Below are 27,096 nucleotides of genomic sequence, written 5' to 3' on the forward strand. Positions count from 1 at the left end.
CATTTGATTTTAAAAATGTAACATTATTTGAAGATTAATAAATGCTGCAGAGGTATTGTTCATTGTAAGTTCATGTTAACTAATGCAGTTAACTAATGTTAAGAAAAGGAAACCTTATTGTAAAGCATAACCATATTATTTTGTATACATCAACTAATGTTAAGAAATGACACCTTATTGTAAAGTGTTACCGTATTATTTTGTATACATCAACTCAACTCATCATCAAATTTATGCATCACACCCTTATAAAACAGCCTATAGGCTTAAATCACTTTTGGGAGGAAATCATCCAAGAAATGAGCTTACTTATAGTTGTCTCTGTGTATTAAAGGGGTCATGCACTTTTACAAGTTGTTTGAACTGAAATGTGTGTTAGCAGTGTGTGTACACAACCACCGTATAATCATAAAAATCCACCCAGTGTTTTTTTTTTTGTAATCTCGTTAAATGTTTTCCCCTTTCTCAAATCGAGCCGTCTGTCCGTGTGACGTCACACGGACGGAGGCCCCTCCCACGATAGTTTGATTGACAGTAGCGTTTTAGCCCAGACTGCACTGGTGTCATACCTCAGACCCGCCCTGAGTGAGCTGTCATTAGTTGTTTCACCGCTGGAGCAGATGTAGGCAAGAATGACTCCTAAGCGATTGAGGTGTTTTGTTGTTGGATGTAATAATGAACATAGCATAGCTCGTCATTTACTCCCGACATTTGAGCAGCTGAAGAGGATTACGTTTGTTTTTGAAGGGAATGCGCCACCTGATCTACCTAAATGAGTCTATGTAATCCTGTTTTTTACACTACCAATGAAAATTTTAATCAAACTATGTTACAGATTTTTCATTAAGACCCTAAAGAATAATATCAACATATGGAAAATGGGCATTATATGACCCCGTTAAGCTGAAATAGGAGAAAGCAACATAAGAAACTAAGTGAAAAAAAAAACTGCTACTTAGACGTGTAAAGAGTGTAAATACTGTTTAAATAGCAAAAAATGCATCTTTACACTAAGTGCAAATAATGCAAGTGCAAATAATGATTGATATCCAAGCAATGCTCAGAGTCATAGTTAAAACTGTCTTTGGCACTCAGTGAACTGTAAACAAACTTTGCATAAAAAATGACACACTAACTTTATCTTAAGACACAGTACGTGTTCTGAAATCTGCTAGAAAAAAAATATACAGTGCACACACACACTCACACACTATTTGAATTATGAAAAAAAAAAAATAAGTCTATCCCACCTAGCATGCGGATGTTGGGATGTTAGATAGTCCTTGAAAAACAGCTTAAAGTTATACCCACTGCATTTGAATGATGGACTGGGTGTTCTGTGTGGATGTTCTAATGATACTGCTCATATTACAACTATGAACACATGTATCCCTGACCCTTAGAGTATTGTCGTTGCAAATGTGTGTCTAAACAAATGATTTTATGCGCAAAATGGATAGCTGAGCTTTGGCTAACTGCACAGACGGATAAATGAACAGGCATAATTTGGTGCTGAAATAAGTTTCTTATGCATTTCAAAGTAACATTATGAACTCCTTTTTTATGCATGAGCGCATTCAGCTCAGCTCAGCTATCATTACATGCACACAGCGACTAACACCAACACACTCTTAAAGGGACAGTACTCTTCAAACGCATCCTAGGATTTTGTGTTTTTTGCATTTTTCATGAGTACTGTTTATTTATTTTAATTAAACAACAGAGCAGTTAAATCTAGCAATATGATACAAGAGGCCAAATCCAGGTTAAAAGAATGTAATCTACAGTGTAAAATCTCCATCTTTATATTGATCAGCTCTGTAGTGTGTGAATACCTATTGCAAACACAGATTTATATGTTTCTGTGTTATAATTGAACCTGTTGGGGCCCATTTGGCCTTAAGGCCCATTGAACTTGGATATGCAGAGGTGCTTTTTCGCTGGCCCAATCTGCCCTGAAATTAAATGACCTTGCGCAGAAATTGTCAGGAGGCATTAAAAATGTAATTGTCATTAAAAGGTAGCCTGAAGGAATATACTGCATACATTAACTAATCCTAACAAAAAAATACTGTAAGCTTCCTTTTAGATGTGTATCGCCTAACAGACAGAAGTAATAAAGCATGCTGCATGATATCTTCACAATTTTGCTTTGTTTAGCCACAATATTAAAAAAAATATGAAAACATATTTCTGATAATAAATTGTAAGTCGGACTCATTGTTTGTTTTTTGGAAGGATCAAGGCGTCTGAAAATTATTATGCATCAAATTATTATTTATTATATAATCACATTAAAGGAATAGTTACATACCCACACACATGTTGTTGCAAACCTGTACGAATGTTGATAGCCGTTTAGTTGCTGATTGCCATTGACTTCCACAGTATTGTTACTATTAATGTCAATGGCTACCAGCAACTGTCAGTTACCAGCATTCTTCAAAATAAGACAGAAACTCATACAGGTTTGGAACAACTTGAGTAAATGATGACAATTTTCATTTTTGGGTGAACTATCTCTTTAAGGATTCAATGCACAGCAGGGCTCGCAAAATCACTAGCCCGACGTCCCGGGGCTATTGTGTTTTCCAGTCGGGCTACCAAAATGTAAGATCGCCCTGCCCGATGGGCTACCTTAAAATACAGGGCAGGGAGTTTTTAAGGCCTTAAAAAGTTTTAAATACGTTAAATGGTATAAGAAAAGTCTTAATTGTAATTTCAAGAGGTCTTACAGTTGGGGGTGGAAAGGCAAGAATCGCGATATGGCTGGATTAAACCTCAAAAGGCAATTAAGTCACTGAATAAATATGAGCGCTGCGCGTTTTAAAGTCAAAACAAGGCACGGATGTCTTTATGTGAATGTATCTCTGAAGGTGTCCTCAAAAATGTATCGTTGACATTTTCATTTAATCTTGCCTATAAAATGCCTGATGAAGCAGCGTTTATGAGCCCGGTGCTGCTTTGTTTACAGCCGTCATCGGGGGAACGGACCGCTTTATTTCAAGAGGTCCTCGCTGCAGCCTGTAGCACGATGACTTACTGGATCAGATCCAATACGTAGTGGATGTTTTACGCGTATGCACTGTATAGGTCTCGAATAAATTCAGATTTTTTTATTTACATTTAATCCTTTTGCAGAAGCTTTTATCCAAAGCGACTTAGTCTACTTAGGACTTATTCTAAGTGAAGTCTAACGCAGTACATGTAGCAAGGGATTTTGACCTACATTACATTACAATGTAAAAACTTTAATGCCTAAATTAATCCACAATGTTTTTGTCTTAACTGGCTACTTCAAAGTTTTTTTGTTTTGTTTTTTTCATTTCATATGTTATCGCCAGGATGCCCACATCAGTGCTGTATCCATTATTATAAGGATACAATAAGCACTGTAACATGATATGAAGAGTTTATTTGCAAAATCAGATAATTCCATTTTTTTTTTTTTTTTCAAAATCTTGTTTTATTATGTTTTATGTTTTTATTGTGTTAATTAGTTGTTTTTTGTCAAAATAACCAACTGCAGTTTGATTGAGATTAATTGGAATGCACAATGAAGAAACATGATTTCTGAGAAAGTTGTCTGTGTTTGCAAATGAACTCTTCATGCAGACACTGCACTGTAAATAGCCAATTATAAAGATATACACCACTCTGACAGAGTCTGATTGTCGTTTTGATTAGCCTATATCCATCATGTTTATTTAAATTTAATTGGGGATATTAAATGAATGCCGATCCATTTTGTTTATTTAGATTTTATATTATTCTAATATAGGTATTACAAACATTTTCAATAGGCTAATTAAAAAAAACAACAACATTACATTTATATTAAGACTTTACCTCGCTAATAACGCCTCAGTCAGGTAAAATAAATGTTTTATTAGTTGCTTTTCACACATCGTCTGATACAAAACACTCAAAAAAAAGTCTCCATAGAGAGAGAGAGAGCGCGAGCTCTCGTAACGGAATGGATGGTATGTCTTTAGCCATTAGGTCTATCTCCAGGGATTTCACTTGCATATGAATAACACACACACAAAAAATTGAAATGGTCATCTTTGTGTTAATATATCTTGTCCCCGACCATGTGTGTATTTATTTGTAGGACATAGAATTGACTGTAAAAACCCGGTATAACCCGGGATAACGGGTCTGGCTAATGGAACCCCGACTGACAGGATTGTTTTTCTATAATAAAATATAACTCCTTCATTCAAAACTAAGCTATCCTTGCTTAAATAAAGTTTGAATAGCCTGCACTACTGGTTTAAAATCACAGTATACTATAATTTGTGCAAGCCTATGAAACACACCTATATATCTCGTAATTAATTTACATTTAATATTTACTATAGTATTCACTATAAATTACTATAGTATTTTTTTCATGTGTGGTGCCTTCTAAAAATCTAAACAATTTAGAGAGTAATATTTATGTTTTAAATTAATATAATAATTCATATGTTTGATTTATCCCTTCTCATAAAAATGATTTAAAGGCTGAAATACCTTTTTATAAGATTTTTATTTTTGTGAAAACCTGTATCTGAATTGTAAATCATGTCACTTTTTGGCTTAATATGTTACCACAGATATTGTCCAACCCCACTCATACGGTGTTCATTTTACTTGTGCAGCTCAGTCATAAATTGCCTTAAATTGATTTTTAAAAATTCTGCAGATACCCTGTAAATAGTAAAATAAAACACTTTCCTTGATATTTGTTGATATTGCGCTTTTGAAATCAACAAGTTATTCATCAGTATAGCTGTATGGTGGTCATGCACGATTATGATGTCAAGAGACTATTTCAAGGAGACCTACATTGATCTTTTTAGTCATACAAATCCTGACGGCTGATGTAAAGCAGACTCATATTATTATTGATTATATTTACAATTCACCCAAGAGCAAAACTCTTTTCCTTAAAGGACACATGAGAAAACCTATTGATGCTCATACACTCACCTAAAGGATTATTAGGAACACCTGTTCAATTTCTCATTAATGCAATTATCTAATCAACCAATCACATGGCAGTTGCTTCAATGCACTTAGGGGTGTGGTCCTGGTCAAGACAATCTCCTGAACTCCAAACTGAATGTCAGAATGGGAAAGAAAGGTGATTTAAGCAATTTTGAGCGTGGCATGGTTGTTGGTGCCAGACGGGCCGGTCTGAGTATTTCACAATCTGATCAGTTACTGGGATTTTCACGCACAACCATTTCTAGGGTTTACAAAGAATGGTGTGAAAAGGGAAAAACATCCAGTATGCGGCAGTCCTGTGGGCGAAAATGCCTTGTTGATGCTAGAGGTCAGAGGAGAATGGGCCGACTGATTCAAGCTGATAGAAGAGCAACTTTGACTGAAATAACCACTCGTTACAACCGAGGTATGCAGCAAAGCATTTGTGAAGCCATAACACACACAACCTTGAGGCGGATGGGCTACAACAGCAGAAGACCCCACCGGGTACCACTCATCTCCACTACAAATAGGAAAAAGAGGCTACAATTTGCACGAGCTCACCAAAATTGGACGGTTGAAGACTGGAAAAATGTTGCCTGGTCTGATGAGTCTCGATTTCTGTTGAGACATTCAGATGGTAGAGTCAGAATTTGGCGCAAACAGAATGAGAACATGGATCCATCATGCCTTGTTACCACTGTGCAGGCTGGTGGTGGTGGTGTAATGGTGTGGGGGATGTTTTCTTGGCACACTTTAGGCCCCTTAGTGCCAATTGGGTATCGTTTAAATGCCACGGACTACCTGAGCATTGTTTCTGACCATGTCCATGCCTTTATGACCACCATGTACCTATCCTCTGATGGCTACTTCCAGCAGGATAATGCACCATGTCACAAAGCTCGAATCATTTCAAATTGGTTTCTTGAACATGACAATGAGTTCACTGTACTAAAATGGCCCCCACAGTCACCAGATCTCAACCCAATAGAGCATATTTGGGATGTGGTGGAAAGGGAGCTTCGTGCCCTGGATGTGCATCCCACAAATCTCCATCAACTGCAAGATGCTATCCTATCAATATGGGCCAACATTTCTAAAGAATGCTTTCAGCACCTTGTTGAATCAATGCCACGTAGAATTAAGGCAGTTCTGAAGGCGAAAGGGGGTCAAACACAGTATTAGTATGGTGTTCCTAATAATCCTTTAGGTGAGTGTATAACCTAACTATGAGTTTGATCTACTGACCTTGTCATTCTCATCTTCTTATCCTCATTCTTTGTCAAGTTTCTATGATCTTTGTAGGCAACATCACACACGCATTACAATTTGATCTTGTTTATATGCATCACTAAACTCTATACACGTTCTGCATTGCAATGATATCAAAGATGGACTGTTACTTTGGAATCCTAAAGTGTCTTTTATATCAGTGATAAAACAGCTAGCCAAGTACTGACTTTTGTAGATGCACTAATGGAGTGCATCTCGCTATGACTGTGAATAATATGTCACATATATGGGTTGACAGTATTATAATAGCAACATCAAACATGTCTTTTCCTTATCTTGATTGGTTCAAGATCTTTTCTTACTACCGGTAGGTGAGATGACAAGAAGTGTGACTTCAGAAGTGTGACTTTAGGTGCTTCGGAGAAGACACAGTGAGCAACATCACATATGAGATTAAGGTGAGACTGTGAAGACTTTCTAGACACCTGATTGTGAAAAAGCCTTAAAAATTGTGAAAAAGCAATGGGTGGGAAATGTGTCATATTGCTTTATTAATGACTTGTCACCTTGACAGAATGCACTGTTGCACAGGTATACAGATTTTTTTTTTTCATGGGTTGCATCCTGCCTCATTAGGCTGCATGAATAATTCAATTTAAAGTATAATATTGCCTAGTGCAAAAACCCAAAATGATTATGTATAGAATATGTATGCAGAATTAGACCCAGAACACAAAACTAATTGAAACAGCTCTTTAATGTATTTTCAAAATAAAATATTTATTGAAAATAATTATGATTTGGATTTATTTTAGTGTCTTTTATGCTGCCTTCAAGTGAACCTGAGAATGATTCTACAAATATGGAAATACCAAAATTAAATTAGAAACTAATGTTCAGATGTTTTGGGTTACCATGTTTTTAATGTATCTGAAAGAAGTCTCTTATTCTCAACAAGGCTGCATTTATTTGATAAATAAATCGAATAAAAAAAAAGAAGAAATATTACAATTAAAAATGTTTTCTGTCGTAATATATTTTGAAATATACTGTATTCCTATAATGCAAAGCTGAATTTAACTGTCACACGATCGTTCAGAAATCATTCTAATATGCTGATTTGCTAATATGCCAAAAAAAAAGCTCAAAAGAACAGCATTTATTTGAAAAATAATTTTTTTAAATGAAGTTACTTTTGATAAATGTAATGCTTTATTGCTTAATAAATGCATTAATTTCTTTCAAAACATATTTGAAACTTTTGAACAAAAATGTATTTTTTCATTTTTAACAGTGGATAAGGGCAAGTGAATATATCTTATATAGTTTTTATACAACATTTGTTTTATTTATGCATATTCCTTAGATTAATATTATTACGCTGTAATTTAAACATAACAAAAAAACTTCTACTGCTAGCTACTCCCCACCATCTTTTACATGGTTTTTAACATTCACAAGTCAGATATGAGTGAGGATACTCACTCATATCTGGTACTTTTCTGGTCAGTCACGTGCACAAAGTCACGATATATTCAACTCTACTTGAAAGCTATGTTATTGTAGCACATCCATGCTAATAATATAACGATGATTACTGCATATAACATGCACAAAGAGATGAGTCCTTGCTTGACTAGAAATACAATTAGGCTACATAATAATTCAAAGTCATGTAATTCACTTAGAAGTAATTGTAACACTTTCTAGCAACGTTTCTATCACATTATGCTACATTAAGAGACTTAACAGACACTTTTACTTAATGCAATTTAAGTCTTAAAGGAGGATCACTAATCAATTAGAATCAACAAGGAGATCCTGTTTCCCCTTTAATGCATTCACGAAATGTTAGACATCCCTGAGCCACGGAGAAGTTATTTGTTAGCTTGCATTTGCTTTACACGCAAAAAAAAACAGCTTGTGTTAAATAACTCTAGTAAGATCTTTCAAAAGGGCACATGCTAATGTAGTCGCTGACTCTTAATACCATTTACAAAAGCACATAGTTCCACTGCAGTGAATTCAAAGTGTTGCTATAGAGAGCTGCTGAATATGTACAAGAGGACGTGAGCAGATGAAATTCACACTGGGTTTGGTAGCAGTCTGGTACGGTCATGCAACCGGCGGTAAATATTTGCTGAAAACACTGTGCTAACAAGCCATGCTTAATTGGGTGAATTTTCATCTATGTAGCAACCTTCATTACACAAATTTAATTCTGTTGTCAAAACATTTATCTGGATGTCTCCCTTAATTCAGAGCTATTTGTTATTAAGACCTACAATATGATTTACTGGATATTGCTACATTGCAAAATGAATATAAAATGCTATATAATGAAAGCAGAGTGGATGTGCGTTGCTCTGAATGCCAAACACTATGTAATGGAAGTAGATAATTTGTGCCTTCCTAGTCTAACATGATGCTCTGAATTGGTTTAGCGTGATAGTTTATTCTGGAACAAGTGAATGTACAGATATATCTTGGGAAATGTCACATTAAATTCACATCATTATGAATTTCAATATTCTTTGTGCATAGCCCTGCTTGGACTATGCCTTTTTCTGGTGGATGTTGTTACGTGTGCATCCGCACATGCTTTATCAGCTTGCATGGAACAACAGTTCCCACATCAAAGGGGTCAAGGTATTGTTGGTAGTAGATGATAGTAGATGTGACACCATCTGCCTGCAAATAAGTTGCTTCACTGACAACAATTCATCATGATCTGTGTATTCTGGGGGAAAACGTTTTTTGGAAACAACATATGAAGCACAAATATTTTACTATATTATAGTAGACAGTGATGCACAAAAAATGCAGCAACAAAAATTTGACTGAAACAGCAATTTTTGATTTTGGCTGAAATAGATTTTAAGGGCCAAAACTGTTGACTTGTATCAATATTTAATTTTTAATTGATAATGATATGGATTATTAAATCTCAAGATCGATCTCTTATTCTATGCTGTTTTCTGTTGGTATGTGAACTTCACTAAACATTATTTGTAAGAGCATCTGCCATCCAAATAATCACAACAGCCTTGCATTTTTGCTTTAAATATAAAACGCTGTCAGCTTTCAAATTTGATCCAAAAAACAAACAATATTTGTTGTTTTGACACTCCAAGCATGAATGAACATCAGAGGGTCTGTTGAAAGAAACAGTGCTTTACTTACAGAAATGTATCATGTCTCAAGTAATCGCTCAAACAGTGTCAGGAAGCCAATAAATCAGCTTGTAAGCAATGTCAAGTAATGTAGTATTTATCTCAGGAAAGCCCTTCAATGTCCATAAACTTATTAGTCAGCTACAAAAATCGAGCACTATATGCTAATACATTGCTTATTCATAATATTTTACTTAATCTGTTTGAATGAAAACAAGTTGCTATTATAGCCAGAATTGAAATATTTATACTTCAACAACGAATTAGAGTACTAACTTAATTCTGTTCGTGAAACAAAAAGAAACAAAAAAAGTGCAATTTAAATGTTTTTTGTCTCAGCGACAACTTTGATTTCATTCACTTTGATTTATTGGTGTTAAATTAATTTCAATGAACTGCTAATAGTAGATGTCTTACTGTGTCTATTAAAAGGGTGAAATGGATTTATATTTGCATTTTATGTTTCCCCCTGTCTGCTGCATTTGACATCACATCACAGATTAAGGTAATGAAAATGCTTATGCTAGAGGCTATTTGAAAAAATTGTAGACTAAAAGGAAGTCTGGGATATCAAGGCACAATTGATGATGTCTCAAAACTGCTGTACTGTCTAACATAGGAAGTGTGGCACACTTTTAGTCTGATTTATTTTTGTCTAAATTTTTGTGCATATAAAACACATGAAAACCAGATGGCACATGCAAACAAAAAAAAACCTGCTGTGTCTACTGAGGATTCGGTATTCCAGATATAGCACCAGAAGATAGCGCCTCTTGTCTGTTTTCGCAGGTTTCTCTTAATGAATATGTCATTTGGGGCGTGCAGAATAAAGGGCAACGTCAATGCAAATGAATTAAACAGTTCTTGCAAAGTGATTTATCACCTCTGAAAACTTCAGAAAAGGTGTGCAAATGAATACCATATTAGATTAAGAGTACAAAATCTGAATGTAACATATGTTGTCATATTCAAACTTAAAACATATAAAACAAATACCTATCCAGGTGCTGCAACCAAGAGCATATAAAAATACAAAAATGTTTGTACCATCGAAATAAAATGTAGTTTGAAAGCCTAAATACACAAAATGAAACAAGTGCATGTGTGGCTACTTGTGTTATTCTTCCCCTTAGTATACCCATAATACTTACAGACAATTTGATAGGCTGCACAAGCCAATTAGTACATTTTATTTGGGATCTTGGTAAATCAGGGCCTTAATGAATAATATAATTATGCGAACAAAGACTCAGCCTCTCTTTTCTCTTTCAAGATGACTACAGGTTTGCATCTGTTCTAGAATGCGAGTTATTTCTGCTGAGGCAGCAGGGTTTTATTTACTGCTGTATTACAAAGCTTGTTTATCAGCTGCTGTGTTTTATTGATATTTAAATTAGCAGGAGATGGGTTTGAGTAAGGACTGTTATACCGATTCAACTGATTTGCCTTTAAAAACCACACCGCCTAGCCCATATCTGATGCCAAATGGTTAGATTCTAACATAATGAAGCCAAAACAACCTTTTGCAATGTACGCCAGACGATTAGTGGTTTGTCTTGTTATGATCATCACACAGATGCCATTAAATGTCTTAATTGCATTATAAAAAAGAAAGTTATATTGGTTTGGAATGATCAAGGAGTAAATAATAACAGATTTGTTGATTTAGGGTGAATTCAGCCTTTAAAACAAAGAGAAATCTAAAGCAACCACATCCAGACTGCTGAAGCAGGAGTTTGCATCCCTCTCCAAATTTGGATCCGTTTAAGCGAGCAAAAGAATGATGATGAATTCAATTTTTAAAGATTACAATAACAAGTTTACTGCCGTATAAAAATCAGTGTCAGTAACAATAAAGTGTTTATCCTCAAACCCGCTCACCCTGAGTTTCCAGGTTCTCACACAGCTCTGACTTGGCTTCTCCGTTGGGCCTGAGGCTGGCCTTGGGGTTGAACTTGTTAGACATGGTGGCGGCAGTGACCACAGCTTTCAGGCTGCGAGTGTTGCGTTTGGCCACATTCTGCTCCGGGTGGAAGAGCACCACGTAGACCTTCGGCATGTAGAGCATCCCCAGAGACACAGACGCGCTCAGACTCACCGAGATGGTCAGCGTGGTCGTTTGTATGTACATCTGTGAAACAAAATCCCAGCACATGAAAATTAAAAATCACTGAAAACAAAGCCATTACTACACGCCATACTGGGTTGTAATTGGTCAATCACGGCTTTCTGTGGCCAAATATTTTTGTATAATGAAACTGTATATTTTGCTGTTGCCCTGGGCAACCAATACCCATCAGCGTGCTAGTTTTATATCACACCGCAGTCTATTTCTTCCCACATTAATCAAATAATTTTCACTGAACTCAATATTTAAGTCCATTTATTTACTTATTTGATAGGTAAGGAATAATGTAAGGGATAAGGCAGGTCATTATTACAAACTAAAGCCCTTCTGCTTTGCCTATCAGGGGTGTATTATACAATAATGAAGACTTGTTCACATGACCTGGGACCTTCATCTCACGAGGGCTTGTTGACACAAACTCCTGATCTAACTGACACAGTCAATATGTCAAATCTCAACAGAGAGTCATAACCTCGTGACTCAACATGCCCAAAGCACCAAGCACCATCACCACATTTGAATATGCGTGATTCTCTGCTACAAAATATGCAAATGACTAAATGTCAGAATACACAGTATTCATGATATAACAGGCAGATGACGGACAGGATTTGCTGAGGTTATGAAGTGTCCAATCCAAGGTTATTACAGTTAACTCAAACTAAAACCATAAAAAAACTGCAGAATTTTTTATTTATTTTTTTTCTCAGAAATCTTATTTCTGCTAGTTTCCAAGGGAAACTAAATTTTCATTTAAAGCAAATAACTAAAACTAATCAATAAAAAAGGGCAAACAAAAAATGAATAAAAATAAAACTAATAATAAAAATGACAAAAACACAAAACAAATGACTAAAACTATAACACAAATGTAAAACAACATATGAGTAAAAACTATGATAGTATATCAATGATACTGAAATAACACTGATGCAACCAACTGGCTCTTCGCTCTTTATGCCCACACTTCAAATGAAAAACTACAAGATGAATGCTTGTGGAACTTCATTTGTCATAACAGACGACATATTTATCACATAATCCTCAGTTTTTCAGCTTCTACAATTAATGCCACTTTGTTCATGTTTGATGTTTAATATATAGTGGGCTCTAATATATAGTGCGAAAAATAGTTTTGGATTTAAAAAAATTTAAAACGCTATGTTGTGAATTTTATATACACAAAAAATGGCATTACATAAACAATAATAGTATCATTAAGTCATATAAATAATACAATTCAGAAAAAAAATAAATAAAAATAATATATATATATATATATATATATATATATATATAACAAATAATTATAATAATTAAAACCATTTTCATTCTCAGGTTTTTGGACTCCATCCACTGTATATAACGAGCAGCTGTGAGCATGATTATCCGGCACAATGCCACAGAAAGAGAAACCAAACGACTGATAAAATCATTGTCTCATTTGTCTTGGATAGTTAGCACAGAAACTGGGATTAACATGCAAGTGACTGCTTTCATCGCTGGACGCTTTGTCGCGTCGTGCCCGTGTGGGACACAGTGCAAGGCATTATTACCTAAATAATGAGAGGGTAATCGTGATTATTTTTAACCAAACACTTGGATGGACTCTGTTTGGGACATGTTTTCAGTGACACACCCCCCAGCACTAATGACTCCAGCCACTCCATGGCACTGCTGCGAACCCCCTGCTGTTGCTTTAGAACGCTGCTGTGTGTTTTGGCTCTGGCGGACGTGACCTCGGCTCTGGCTCCTCTGTGTGCTGTGATTAAGTGTGACTCACTGCTGTGATCTCCATCCAGAGGGACTGACTGGGAAGCAGTTCCAGCACAAGTCGACAGGAAGGGTTAGGACCACATTAGCTGGGCTGGGGCGCTTCTCGAAGAAGAGACAGATGGCTACCACCCAGCACTGGCCACTATAGGCAATCCTAAAGTGTGCCATTGAAATATAGTGCAGTATCTTTAAAAACAGGTCCTTATTAGTTAGTCATGAAAGCAGTATTTCAGTTGTCCATGTATATTTTAATGTGCTAAAATGGAACTGCAAGTATGCTTCAGGTACACTTTTAATACTTTGCATTTAAAGTTCAATATTATTAAAAGATCAAACAATCCTCATCGAAAGTGACATTAAAACACATTTTAGACTTAATATTAAGAAGTGTATTTTAAATATATTACTTTTTACTAGGTTAAATATATATAAATATATAAAAATGCATTTAAATATTTTAATAATATATAAATGTTAAAAATAATTGTTTAATATTAATATAAAACATGCCATATTGCTTTCAAACACAGTTGGTAATAAAAAAGAAAGAAACAGATTAAGTGAGTGTTTTTTTTTTTTTGCCAATAGTTCAAATTAATTAATAATGACATAATAGACGGTGGTTTATTTATATTACTGCAACTAGAACTAAAAATGTAATTGTTTGTATCAACTGAAATAAAGGTGGAAGTAAATAAAAATATGAATAATTAGAAACATAAATGCAAATAAAAAAAAATGCTGTCTTAGCAACTAAATTAAATAAAATGTTTAATTTGAAGTACTATAATTACTAAAACTGAAATATATATATATATATATATATATATATATATATATATATATATATATATATATATATATATATATATATAAAAAAGATAAATGGAAAGATTTTAAAAAACAAAAGCACAAATTACAATCAATCAATAAATACATAAATAAAATATTTATTTATATATATATATATATATATATATATATATATATATATATATATATATATATATATATATATATAAAAACAATTATTATTTTTTTTTTTTAAAGCTCATTCAAAACTTAAAAAAATTATACTAAAATAACACTGCATGGCTGTGTACATGATTTGGATAATGTTATATTTTGACTCAAAAAATATCAGACACCAGTTTACAACCACTTATGATAAACTGACTTTGTTAACATTTATACCTTGCCAAGACACTTTAACCAAAAAGGGCATTTGACCATTCATGCGTAGAATATATTACCACGAGGCCCGATTACAGAGCATGCATGTATGTAGGCATGGAAAGCAGCCACCTGTCAGTCAGACAGACAAGACTTGTTGGATTAATTTTCATGTTTTGAAGTCAAACAGAAATACATTTGACTTGGGCTAGAGAGCAATTACACAGCATTCACCAAGAATACCATAGCAACCACATAGAAACCAACCAGAACGCCTTAACAATAGCAAAGCTATGCTCTGGCAACTACCCAAAACACCCTACAACTGTCTTGGAGAGTTAAGCACCTCTCAAATTGTCTTCAGTGAAATATAAAGCATAGTTGAGAGAGGACAGGAAATTATGGGATCTAGATATGTCGCTTGTCACCGCTCAATATGTTGGTGGTCTAACCACAAGGCCGTGGCTCAGACAAAAGCTATAGTAAAACACAGTCCCCGGACACTTAGTCAGCAGAGTCACACTTCCAAATTTAACCAGAAAATCTATTGCAGGGGTCCAACAAATCACCTGAAAGGAAAGCGAGCGGTCCATACATAGTGATTAAACCAGCCTGAAATGATTAGCTTTGGTCTATACGTCGAAATCTCTCACTAATCTTGCTGAACCTGAAGTTGCAATTACAGTCACAAATGAGGATTTAATGACGCACACGACACACGATTCATAGCGGTATCTCATCAATGCCTCCGCCTCGGGCTCTGTATGTGCAGACAGCACACCTGCATCTAATGAGGCTTGTGAGAAATACTGAGATGGGAACTAGACAGTGAATCAGGGTTAGTCCTCTGAGACAGTCTCTGTTGTCTCAACACATACAAAGTGTTCCACTTTTTTGCCCTCGAATTGAAACTACAAGTTTTAAAAAATGCTGCTGTTATTGCACTCCCACATATAAATGGATGACTTGATAAAACGTACACCGGAACGCCATCAACTTTAATAATACAACAACTGATTCTGCCACTTCTTCACCTGCTGCTGGCAAATTATCTCTTGGGATAAAGAACAAAAAATGAACTACTATTTTTTTAAGAGGAAGTAGGTCTTATGTCAACATCAGAAGCTTTTTAAGAAGGAAGTAGGTCTCATGTTAATAGCGGTGTTGTGGAAAACACTGTTCAAAGGGATGTGAATGTTTGTCGTTCAAATTAACTGCATTATCCACATTTAAAATCATCTAATATGCTGCACACCAAAAATGTCATACTGTTGGATTACACGCTGCTTCGGATAAAATAAAACAGAAACAACAGGTTTCAAGTATCTTCATTTTTCATCTTGTCCAATCAAAGCAAGGTTTGATGGAGCATGTTCCACATGAAAACATAGGACTTCACTGAAAGTTTGCATGCATCCAGTTCATCCCTGAATGCTGGAATGAATTAATTCTATATGCCATTTTCTTAAAGGAATAGTTAACCCCTAAATGGAAAGTTGCTAAAGATTGACTAACCCTCTGGTCATCCAAGATTGTTTCTTCACCAGAACAGATTTGAAGAAATTTAGCATTATATCACTTGCTCACCAATGCAGAAAAAACATCCTAATACTCCACATGTAATCCACATGACTCCAGTCTATCAGTTAACATCTTGCAAAGTGGAAAGCTGCATGTTTGCAATGAGCTCAAAAGAAAAAAGAAACTCTGTAAAAGAAACTCACCTACATGTTGGATGGCCTAAGTAAGTTTAAATATTTTTGGGTGAACTATTCCTTTAACAGACTGTCTCCGATCCCATGTTATTGCATCCTATGAACTTCTAGCTCAACCAATCATGTGAGTTTGGGAGCAGAGCCACCTGTTTGACTGAGCAATGCTTCACAGGTTTGTAGGGAAAAAAATACTCGTGTTTGTGCCTTGAGCGCTGGCCAAAAGCGAAACATAAAGTAAATGTTTTATTATTCCTCACACTGTAATACTATTATAAATGCATTTTCCTTTATTATATTTCATAGCAGAGTGTACCAGGCTTACGCTGTATATTCATGCATTAAATTCTATCCGTGAGAAGCAATTTTTTAAAAATATATATTTCAGAAAAAATGTGCTCATGCATCTGTCTTCACAAGGTACTCATTTAGGTGACAGCAAATGAATGACAGACTGAAGGAGTTCAATAACGAGAATGTCAAAAAAACTGACATTTAACAGAGGTCAGGGCCCCCCTCTACCACACCTGTCACATTGCTGAAACACACCTGTATGTAAATAAGAGATGTTGACCTCGCTCAGAAAGAGACAGTGATTACTCTGTCAGCAACACAAAGGAGGAAAGCCTTTGCAAGTGAACCCTAACGACATGATGGCACTGTAATGATAGCTTCCAGTTTTGGAGGGCGGAGATGCATACAAATAGCAGTCCATGTAAGTCGAAATGCTTGACTTAAGATATTATCAAGCTTCCTCAAAACCAGCATGAGAGAGGTTTCAATAACATCCAGCATCAGAAAGACGTTTTGCTCTCAATGTTTCATTGCACAATATGGATTGCAATGTCAACTTGTCCAGGGACATCAGATGAAAACAAGGCATCTTCACATAATCTGGCACCTGTACATCAATGTGAAGTTTTGAGTGTGAAAAAAATAATGTTTAATGTCCCTGACAAATAAATAAATACAAAAATGTCATGGCCAAATTACCTCCCTGTGCCAGCAACCTGCCATTTATACAGAGGAGTGTTTGAAATTGTTCATGATATTCTTTGTTTATTTATTTATTTTAATTAATTAATTAATTTGTAATTTTGGAAAAATAAAATCTGGGATAAAACAAAACAGATTTCATAGGACCCTATATGTACATGTAGATATAATTATTGATATTTATAATATTGATAATAATGTAATAATAATATAATTACAAAGAATCAGCCAAAAATGCATTGAATTAAATGTGACATTTTAAAGCAGAAAGCCTGAAAGTATTTTCTTATAAAAAATATTCAATTAAACTCCAATTTTATTTTACAGTTGATAAGTTTCATAATTTCAATTAATTATACATGCTTTTTTAATAACCACTAAAACTGAAAATTTAAATGGAAACATTAAAACAAAGAAAGGAAAAAAAAATTATAAAATGGAAAAATGAGTAATGACAGAATTTTCAGGATGCACTTTCAAATTTTTTTTTATTTTTTTTTTACACTTTGCAAGCACTTAATATATTAAGGACGGGAAAAGCTACTTAATTGCATTCATTTGATTGCTTTTTTATCTATTACAATCCACACTTTCATTTTTAAGATGCAGAAAATAATTGTGCTTAATTTTTAACAAATGTTTTATTTTATTTTAGACAGACAGGTTTTTATCAATAGTCCGATTTTGGACATGAATTCAAGTTTACCCAACAAAGCAATCAAAAATCCATCTGGATCCGACTATAATCCAGGAAGGAAGCATGCTAAAGCCCTTAGACCACAATGAGGCCTACCTGCCAGACTAGCTCATTTAAGAATCTTTTGGTTAAACCACAATAAGATGACCCTCCGATTAATCATTTGAAAGGCTGATCAAATTCAGCAGGGACCAGACCAGCTGCCCACATTCAAATGCTCCAGAAAGCCTCCAAAGACATTCATTATTCACTTTGACATAAGATGACAAACAACTGATGGAGCCGGCATGCTGATGAGGTGTCTGGCAGAAATCATGTGACAAGTGCACAGGCAGAGAGATAAGGTAAATCACAGGCCAGGAGGAAGTGAGGCATTTAATTGCTCTAAAAAGACATGTCATCTCTGACTCGCCAGGCTTTATTGTGCTTGCCAGCCTGGATGATTGTGAGGTGCTCTTGTTTTGATATGTTAATTCCTCTCTAAAAACACTGTTTGTTGTGCACACAGTGGTGGAATTTTGTCATATGATGCATGCTTTATTTTCGGAGCAAAACTAATTGCTAAAACTGTTTCTTCAGTCCTGTGATGTACAGAACAGAATTAACGTCCAGCCCTGATTACACCATGAGAGTATAATACTGTCAAAAATGTTTATTTAATATTTTACAAGACTGATAATTTTACTTTGAAATCAAAGCATACTGTAATTTTCTTTGGTAATTACATTACTTTATAAAAAGCATATTGTGTTGCATTTAAACAATATCACACTGTTGTAGTTCAACTGCAACAAAAACAAAATAGTAATAAAAAATTGTAACCGTTTAAACTATTCATGCTGCAATAGCCTCTAGATCAGGTCTGTAGTAGAGTATTTCCTCATTTGCTCAAGTAAAGACTAAAATGTAAACCATAACATCACGATTAGAAATTTTAATAGCTCACTGAATTGATATATTTTGACATAAAACTAAGTTCTCCGTTTTTATGAAGCCATTCATTCAAGTGCTCAAAGGAACCTGACACATTTTTAATTTCATAACTTCATTCCTTCATGCTTTTTTTTACACATCTTATCATGTAGCTATTCAATCGTGAAAAGCATAAATGCATTCCAAGATAAAAATGAGACAGATTGCAGTCCGATCACTTAAATGATCACCACTAATTGCTAAAGGACTGCTCACAGAAAATTGCACTGAAAAATGACTAAAAAATCACTGTGACAGTACGTCCACTAGTTGCCAGGAATACCGTAAATTCACACTAAAACCTTATATGGTGTATATTAAAGAATCATATGCCTGGGAAACAGTGGGAAAAAAAGAGCATGTGATACAGGGTTACAATTACCGTCGTTATAATTTTCTCTGATCGGCAGAAATATAGTTATTTGTTTCTTTGGGATTGGTGTAGGCAGAACGTAGTTAAAGGCAACATGCAATTACCTAAGTCAGTTCATACAATCCTATATCTGTATGAGTCATTCAAACGGTGGTTAAAAAGGCACAGTGGGAAACTGAGTTTAAAGCAGTAACGGCTCCCTACCAACAAGTATAACAATACTAAAATTGCTGAAATTGCTTGTTCAAGGCTTTGCTAAGGGAGACACTAATTAAATAAAACACAAATTGAAAAACTAGAAAGCCGTTATCTTAAGCTTCAGAAACAGAAGGTCCCAGGTTTTCTAATTGAAATGAGTAATGCAGCCAATGCCAGGGTAGTTGCATATATAATTCGGCCTCAAAATGAAGAGCCTTTTTGTTCGATATTCTAAGTCAGTCAGTGCTTGTCAATTGATTACATCATCTACAAAAAGCTGACGCTCAATCTCTTTGCTATTTTCAAAGTCTCTTTTATCTTTGAGAGCACAGTGCTAGATGGGCAAAAGAGAGAGCCTTTGTTTTTACCAGCCGCACATGTCCTCTTCAGTATTCGAAGGAAACCACGTGAGTTCTGCGCTGTAGCGTGCCAAACCTCATGCTACCCGATTTCTCTTTGAAATAAACTGTCTGTTTTACCGCTCTGCTTGATTTAAGGCCCAAATGAACATAGTCAATTTGTTCCCATTGGTCTGTTTTTTGCTGAAAATGGACAGCTCTGAATGGCATGTTTTGTCGGAAAATGGGGAGGCAGATGCTGTCATTACTTTAAAACGTTTATTGCCAAGATCTTGAGGAATTGCGCTCACTTATCTGCTCTTACCTTTTCCGTCGACTGCGACGTCCCGAAGAAAATGGGGATGAAAGCGAGCCAGATGATGCAGGTGGTGTACATGGTGAAGCCAATGGGCTTGGCCTCGTTGAAGGTCTCGGGCACCCCTCGCGTCTTGATGGCGTACACCGTGCACGTCACCATCAGCAACATGCTGTATCCCAGGAGGCAGATGAGCGACAAGTCCGATATGTCGCACTTTAGGACTCCGCACGCCATCTCGGGATCTGCCGTGCGCTGGTCCTCGTAGTCAATGAGAGCTTGGGAAGGGTCTACTGCGAACCAGATGCACACCCCTAGGAGCTGAACGGAAATCAAGCTGAAGGTGATTACCAACTGCGAAGCCGGACTGATAAAACGTGGCGCGCTCACTGTCATTTTTCCCTGCTCGAAAATCCGATAAATCCGATTGGTTTTGGTGAGCAGGGCCGCATAGCTGATGCTCATTCCGAGCCCCAGGAAAATTCGCCTCAGCGAACAGATCCCTACATCTGGGGTCGAGATCATCAGGAAGGTGGTGGCGTAACACAGAAAGATTCCCGTAAGCAGGACGTAGCTGAGCTCGCGTCCAGATGCCTTAACAATCGGCGTGTCGTTGTAGCGAATGAAGGTGACCACAACAAAAAGAGTGGCTATGATGCCGAGAATAGCGATGAGGACCGGTATGACTGCCCAGGGCGAGCTCCACTCCAGCTTCACAATTGGAATGGGCTGGCAGCCTGTGTGATTCTTGTTAGGTCTTAAATCAAAGCGGCACATCTTGCAGCTGTAGAGGTCATGCTGATACTGGTAACCATCGCAGCGCTCGCAGTGCCAGCAGCAGGAAATGCCCTTAACGATCTTTTTGCGCCACCCGGGTTTGCAAGGCTGACTGCAGATGGAAGTCGGCACCTGCTTCCCTCCACCTGGCCACTGCATCGCCCGCATCTGAATCGCAAAAAAACAAACAGTATTTACCATTTATCTCGGCTAAGGATGAAACAATGTTTAACATCTCAAATGAGTGTTTGCATTTCCTCATCCGTTGACTCATTAAATGAATTCTTGTGGATCTCAAAGGAGCAATTTTAAGCAGTTTTCCTCAAGGCTATACTTCAGTCCTTTCTCATAAGCAATGTGTGCGTCAAGTTCACCAAAAAGTGAAGACTCTGTCAGTGTTTGCTCAGTCTCACATCGCTCCAAATCCATATGCTGCTTATTTTTCTGTGGAATGCTTTTTTGGAGAAATTATTGTGCAGCTTGTTATAAAATGACAAAAAAAGTGATGAGAAGCTGTAAAGCCCCCCCCCCCCAAAAAAATGGTCCATTTGACTTATGTGCTATAATCTAAAGCAACATGTTTAAGGAAAAGATCATAAGACTTTATTATACCAATAATACTAATACTAACAAGTGTTACTGGTTTTCACTTAAATTCTGGACACTACCTTCAGATTATAACGACATTTATTTTGTTCTGTCACACAAAGCAATTCAGAAGACTTACAATTCACACACATTTCCATAGAGCATTTTTGTTTGCCCTTTTTGGAACTTGAAAGCTATAATCACTGTTGTTGTATGGCAATAACTGATAAACATTCTTTAAAAAAGCCTACATGTGTGCTGGACAAAAATAATAACAAAATACAGGTTTGGAATGGTATGAGGGTGAAAAAACAAGACAATAATTTAATATATACTTACATTCAGGTAAAGTTGGTCAGTCCAGTGGCCGATGGTCTTGTATTCAGCTGTTTTGTTCTTTATCTGGTACTGGTAGATATCGTAACGGCCTGGAGCATCTCCATTCTCATTGAACTGCACCGGACTGCTGGCAATGCCTGAAGATGTGAGCAGAGAAATCTGATTAAAAGATGCAGAAAGTGTTACACCATATAGCTTCACAGTAATGAGCAACCACTCATGTACAGACATATCCAGGTCAGCGTCCAAAATCTGTGAACGAAATTCACCTGAGATTGATGGTGAGATGGAAACTGCAATATGTTAAGATGGACGAAATGAGCTAGCAGTCAATTTAATAGAACTTTTGATAAATATATTGCTTTAGCGGTTACTTAATGCTATATTTACGCTATAGTAAATAACAATGCATGTTTCAAAACCACTTATTTGTCATATAACAATAAGCATCGTACCTAAAGGAGGAAAAAATAACCTCATTTAAACCTGAAATTGAAAAAAAAAAAAACTGCATTACCACTGCTTAGTATAAAACGCATGGGCATATTTATTTAGCTCCATATAAACAAGTCGAAATTCCCTTTGCAGATATCTAACCTCAAGTACATTGAGTGCAATTTCTATTTTGCGAGAGCAATAGCTTATGGAAGGAGGCAGGCGAGGTGGACAGGATAACAATGGTGCTGCATCCCATGATGCATTTTAGATTAGGTGCCTTATTCTGTGGAAAACCATGCTGTCTCAGGCTTTAAAGTTTTGGTTAAGCTATCTGTATTCCAAGCACCTGACCGTGTCCAACTTAATTCCCTGGACCCTGTGCAGCCGAGTCTACCGAACAATAGCACAAGAAATTGTGTTTTCACTACTTGTGTTTGGGTTATAACTATTTTGAGGCACAATCCACATGACATTCTCACTGAAATCTAAGGGTGATTATCAGCAATGGTGGATTTCTGTTGATGAATATCCATTCTTCTTTGTGCAGGCTTGGAAGCTGCGAGAGGCTTATTTCAAACTCTGATGAGTCAACCGCTCTGGATTAGGGAATTAAGATTTTTTACAGCCATGCTTGGTGGCGGTGCAGCTCACCATATAATGCAGACAGATGTAAAGGATTATGAGAATTTCATAAGGACAAAATATTAATCAAAACAAGAGGGTGCATATGAAGTGATTGAGATTCCCAAAGTAAGCACTCAGTTACTGACTCACTCAGGCGTATGACCTTACCGTATGAATTTATTATCAGCGGTGCTCAAACTTGAGCCTAAATACTAAATGCCAGAGCATGACTTGTGCCACACATTTGTGCTTTGGACATGAGTGATGGCTCAGATCTTTTGGGTTACTGAGGAGCGGTGTGCTATTATGTATCTAATCATAAAATTTACGATTTTTTTAGTATTTTAAGTATAAATAGTATTTAGTATTTTTAGTATAAATAGTAATGCCTTAGCAACCCTCTCAAACACCCAAGCAACAGCATGCGCTAAACTACTCACAAGACTTTAGCAACCACACAGCAAACTCTGTTGTGGTGGTGACATTTTAAAAATCTAGTTACTAAACATGATATAGAAAGAGCAAAACTCAAAGAAACCAGTGTTATGACTTCTTTATTTAATATTCAGTATAGGGTTCTGACTCTACCAGGAAGTTGCCACTAAACAGTGAACTGTCCCCAGAAATATATCCTTATTAGAGCCATGAGTGTACTCCACAGCATCAAAGGGTTGAGAGTTTTCTTCTGAGGTTCATTTGATGAGACATTGTGCAGTACTTCAAACAATGGGATCAGGGAGAAGCACAGGTAGACGTCCACCTCCAGAGACAGAGCTTACCACTCAGCCAAGAGATTGTTCTCCAACCATAATATTCAGTGGAGAAGACACACAGTCACTGCCAGCATCACAATGAGTCTTTGTCCAAAAGATGACTGAAAATCATACTGATACAACCATATAATGATAAACAGAAGGATAGATAGAATGATAGAGAAATAGACAGACAAACAGTAATAGATAGAGAGACAGACAGAACAATAATGACAGACCGACAGACAGACCGACAGACAGACAGACAGACAGATAGATAGATAGATAATGACAGATAGATAATGACAGACAGACAAAAAGATAGAACAAATGACAGACAGACTGACAAAATGATAGATTAATCTGATTACAGATTACTTTTTAAGTTAACTTTTTAAGTAATTGACCCTTAGATTTTCTATACTAAAGCCAATTAAATTTAGCCAGACATAATAATATCAAATAAAAATCGTTAGAGAATACTTCATTATATTGTAAACAGGACTGTTTAAATGTAAGGTTGAAAATGTATCTTAATGAAACTGAAAACGAAAGTGTTCTGTTCTTTTTCACCCGCCATCAGCAGGACTTTAAGACCCATTTTGGCAGTAATATATGTTGTTAAAAAAGACAATGTGGAGAAACCCTGCAATTTGAGCTTTGGGAGCAATGTTTAAAGACCTCACAAACCCCTCTGGAGGAGAGTGATGGGTCGCCTCGTTCAATCTCAGGCTATTCAAGTCTCTAACTAACCTCACTCAAAGTCACATGGAAAGGGGAGGATGGGGTTATGTGTGGAAAGTAGCACTGAAAACATGCAATGCAGAGTTACTAGACAGTTTTGAAACAACTTTGGCTACATACAGCAGGTCTCAAATCTTGCAAAATGGTCTTTCTCATCAGGCTCATGGTTATATAGCACTAGCAGTAAATTGCTGCCAGACACTGGATCTCAGCTCATCTGCTGCAAACGTCTGCCATGGCCACTTCTGAACTGGCAGGAGAAGTGTTGCAAACTGACTGCATTCTGAACACAATTATAATTATCAACATATCTGTTCACTAGCAGGAATAAAATGACACTGAGTAATACAAAAGCTGTTGTTTTGCTGTAAACAGTGTTATAGGTGTAAGATTAAACTCACTAGGCCAGTATGTAATGATGCAAGAGTAATACTTTGATGTAAAAAGTGATTGTAAAGTGTTTTTCAACTAAAAAAAAAAAACATTAGCATAATTAGTGCTTGAATAAAAAAAGAATTGTCGGTACTCCACTTGTTTGTACACATACAGTATTTACATAATTAAATAAATGTCATTTATATATACACAGATATGAACAAAAATGTGAAATAACTGCACTCAATCAATACTTAGATCATATTTTTTATATATATATAAAAAACAGGATCTGCACTCACTTATAAGCTTAATCATTGTTATTTGGATTTTATATTGTACAAAAAGCACAAATGGATCATCAGTATCATTATACATTTTGGTTTATAAGCGAATGCGGTTCCTGCTTTTTCGCATTTGACATATATACAGATATGCAAAAGATGTTTTCCCCTAAAAAGAGCTACAAATTATACCTGTGAACTTTCTGTTCATCAAATAATCCTTAGAAAATGCATCACAGTGTCCACAAAATATTGGCAGCACAACCGTTTTCAATAATAAGAAATGTTTCTTGAGCAGCAAATAAGCATATTATAAAGAGTTCTGAAGTATCATGTGACACTTAAGACTGGAGTAATGATGTTGAAAATACAGTTTTTCCTTATGATCAAATAAATGCAGCCTTAGTAAACATAAGAGATGTCTTTCAAAAAACTACACTGTATACACAGTGTATAACCCTAACCCTAACCCTTAAAAAGAAAAAGCAATATTTGAAGCCAGATTTTAGCATGCATAAAACGTGAGATTAATTATGCTAATCATATATGCATTAACAATGTTAATGTATATTTTAATTTATTGTCAGCCCTAATATACAGTAATTTGCTCACTGTGGGAAACAGTGTTGCTATAATAAGAAATTATGAAGAATCACTCACTGAAGTTTATGAGCTTTTACAATCTTCAAGAATTTAAATAGGTGTATATCCCTGTACTACCACTTATCTACGCTGTCTATTACTTACAAAAAAAAATGTGCGTGGCAGTTCAAAAAGTCAGTCAAACTTTTGTTTTATATATACATAAAGCAATAGGCAAACCTTACCAAACAATACCACGCTATGAATATATATTGACCAGCACAGAATTCGATCACTGAGTATAATTCATTAAATCACCAGTTCTTAACTGGTTCCCGAAGGACTCCTCAATCAAGTGTTTATGTTCTGAATTAGCATTCAACTCCTGCAGTAATTGTCAGGCACTTCATTAATTCAATTAGATCTGCACGTTTTCTCCCGGAAAAAACGTCATGGCCTATTCCAAAGCAGACACTATTGACACAGTAAAGCTCAGGAGAGAATCATTCAATCAAATGCACTAATGATTGAAGGGCACTTGGTCAGAAGACCATGTGACAGATCGATTTGCATAACAGTTGACCCCGTTGGGGAAAAAAAAAAAAAAGTTTATGACCCTGAAAGTCATATTCTATTAGCCGGTTACACTTCAGAACTGTAGGCCACATCATCATGGTCCTCGGAGTAAATGTGAATACTCAGTAAATTAATTAGTCATACTGCCATTGATAGCCCAGGAAGAACATGTCCAAAGGGTGTTGTGAGCCCACTGCAAACTGCTTTAATTAACACATACATGGCTCAGGAGGAACCTTGGCTTGGGTACGCTAAGCACATATCAAAATACTTTTCTGGGGAGCAGTCTGTCATTCCTCAGGGCTTCTGTTGTTTCTCACAACTCTAATCCATTCTAGCAGCTAATCTTTGTGAAACCATTTGTTGAAAATTTATGGCCAGGGTGGGGCTTTAGTAAAAGGATTTTGGACAACTTTCAAAAAACGTATCCTGGGAGAGAGCCGTTTTAAAATTGTTATGTTGCAATAAAGAAACTTAAATTCACAGTCAGAGGGCTAATTATGCAAAAATCCCTTTTCTTAAGCACCCATAAACAGATGCTTGCTCTGTGCTAGTAGGTCTGTCAAAGAACATACAGAAGAGCGGTAATGCAGAAGGTAAACCGCTTACCTGCTATCTTGACATTGCGGATGTACTTTAGCAGGAGGGTTCCATCAACTGGGTCCATTTTCGAACAGAGTCCCACCTTGCCGGGGCAGAGCTCTTTGTGCATGTTGTGGAGGGCGTGCGCCATCGCATACACCGCATCAATCACGAACATCACCTTTCCTTCTTGCTCGTAGGACGAGTCTTTTCCGATCCTCTCTTGATCTGACAGACAAAAGAAAAAGTTTGTATCAACATCGACTGAAGTGTCCTTCGATTTTGACTGAATTGTCACACTCACACCAGGAGAGCACTGGAAGAGACTGATGTTGCACACCTTGATGCTTTCTACACCGAATGCGTCAAAATTCCT

The 27,096-nt window shown here is 36.1% G+C and overlaps 1 protein-coding gene across 1 annotated transcript in view; it reads right to left on the reverse strand.

Annotated features, from left to right (window-relative positions):
• Nucleotides 1-27,096, reverse strand: part of LOC306844849 (metabotropic glutamate receptor 4-like) — a gene marked incomplete at both ends in the record, with an annotated part of 121,504 nt that overhangs the window by 2,710 nt on the left and 91,698 nt on the right. The window contains 4 exons of the mRNA XM_079377261.1: nt 11,262-11,511; nt 20,069-21,004; nt 21,764-21,900; nt 26,748-26,948. Of these exons, the coding sequence (XP_079233387.1) occupies nt 11,262-11,511; nt 20,069-21,004; nt 21,764-21,900; nt 26,748-26,948 (1,524 nt within the window). The remainder of the gene's footprint in view (nt 1-11,261; nt 11,512-20,068; nt 21,005-21,763; nt 21,901-26,747; nt 26,949-27,096) is intronic.

The sequence above is a fragment of the Barbus barbus genome, assembly GCF_936440315.1.
Source record: "Barbus barbus genome assembly, chromosome: 25".
NCBI lineage: Eukaryota > Metazoa > Chordata > Actinopteri > Cypriniformes > Cyprinidae > Barbus > Barbus barbus.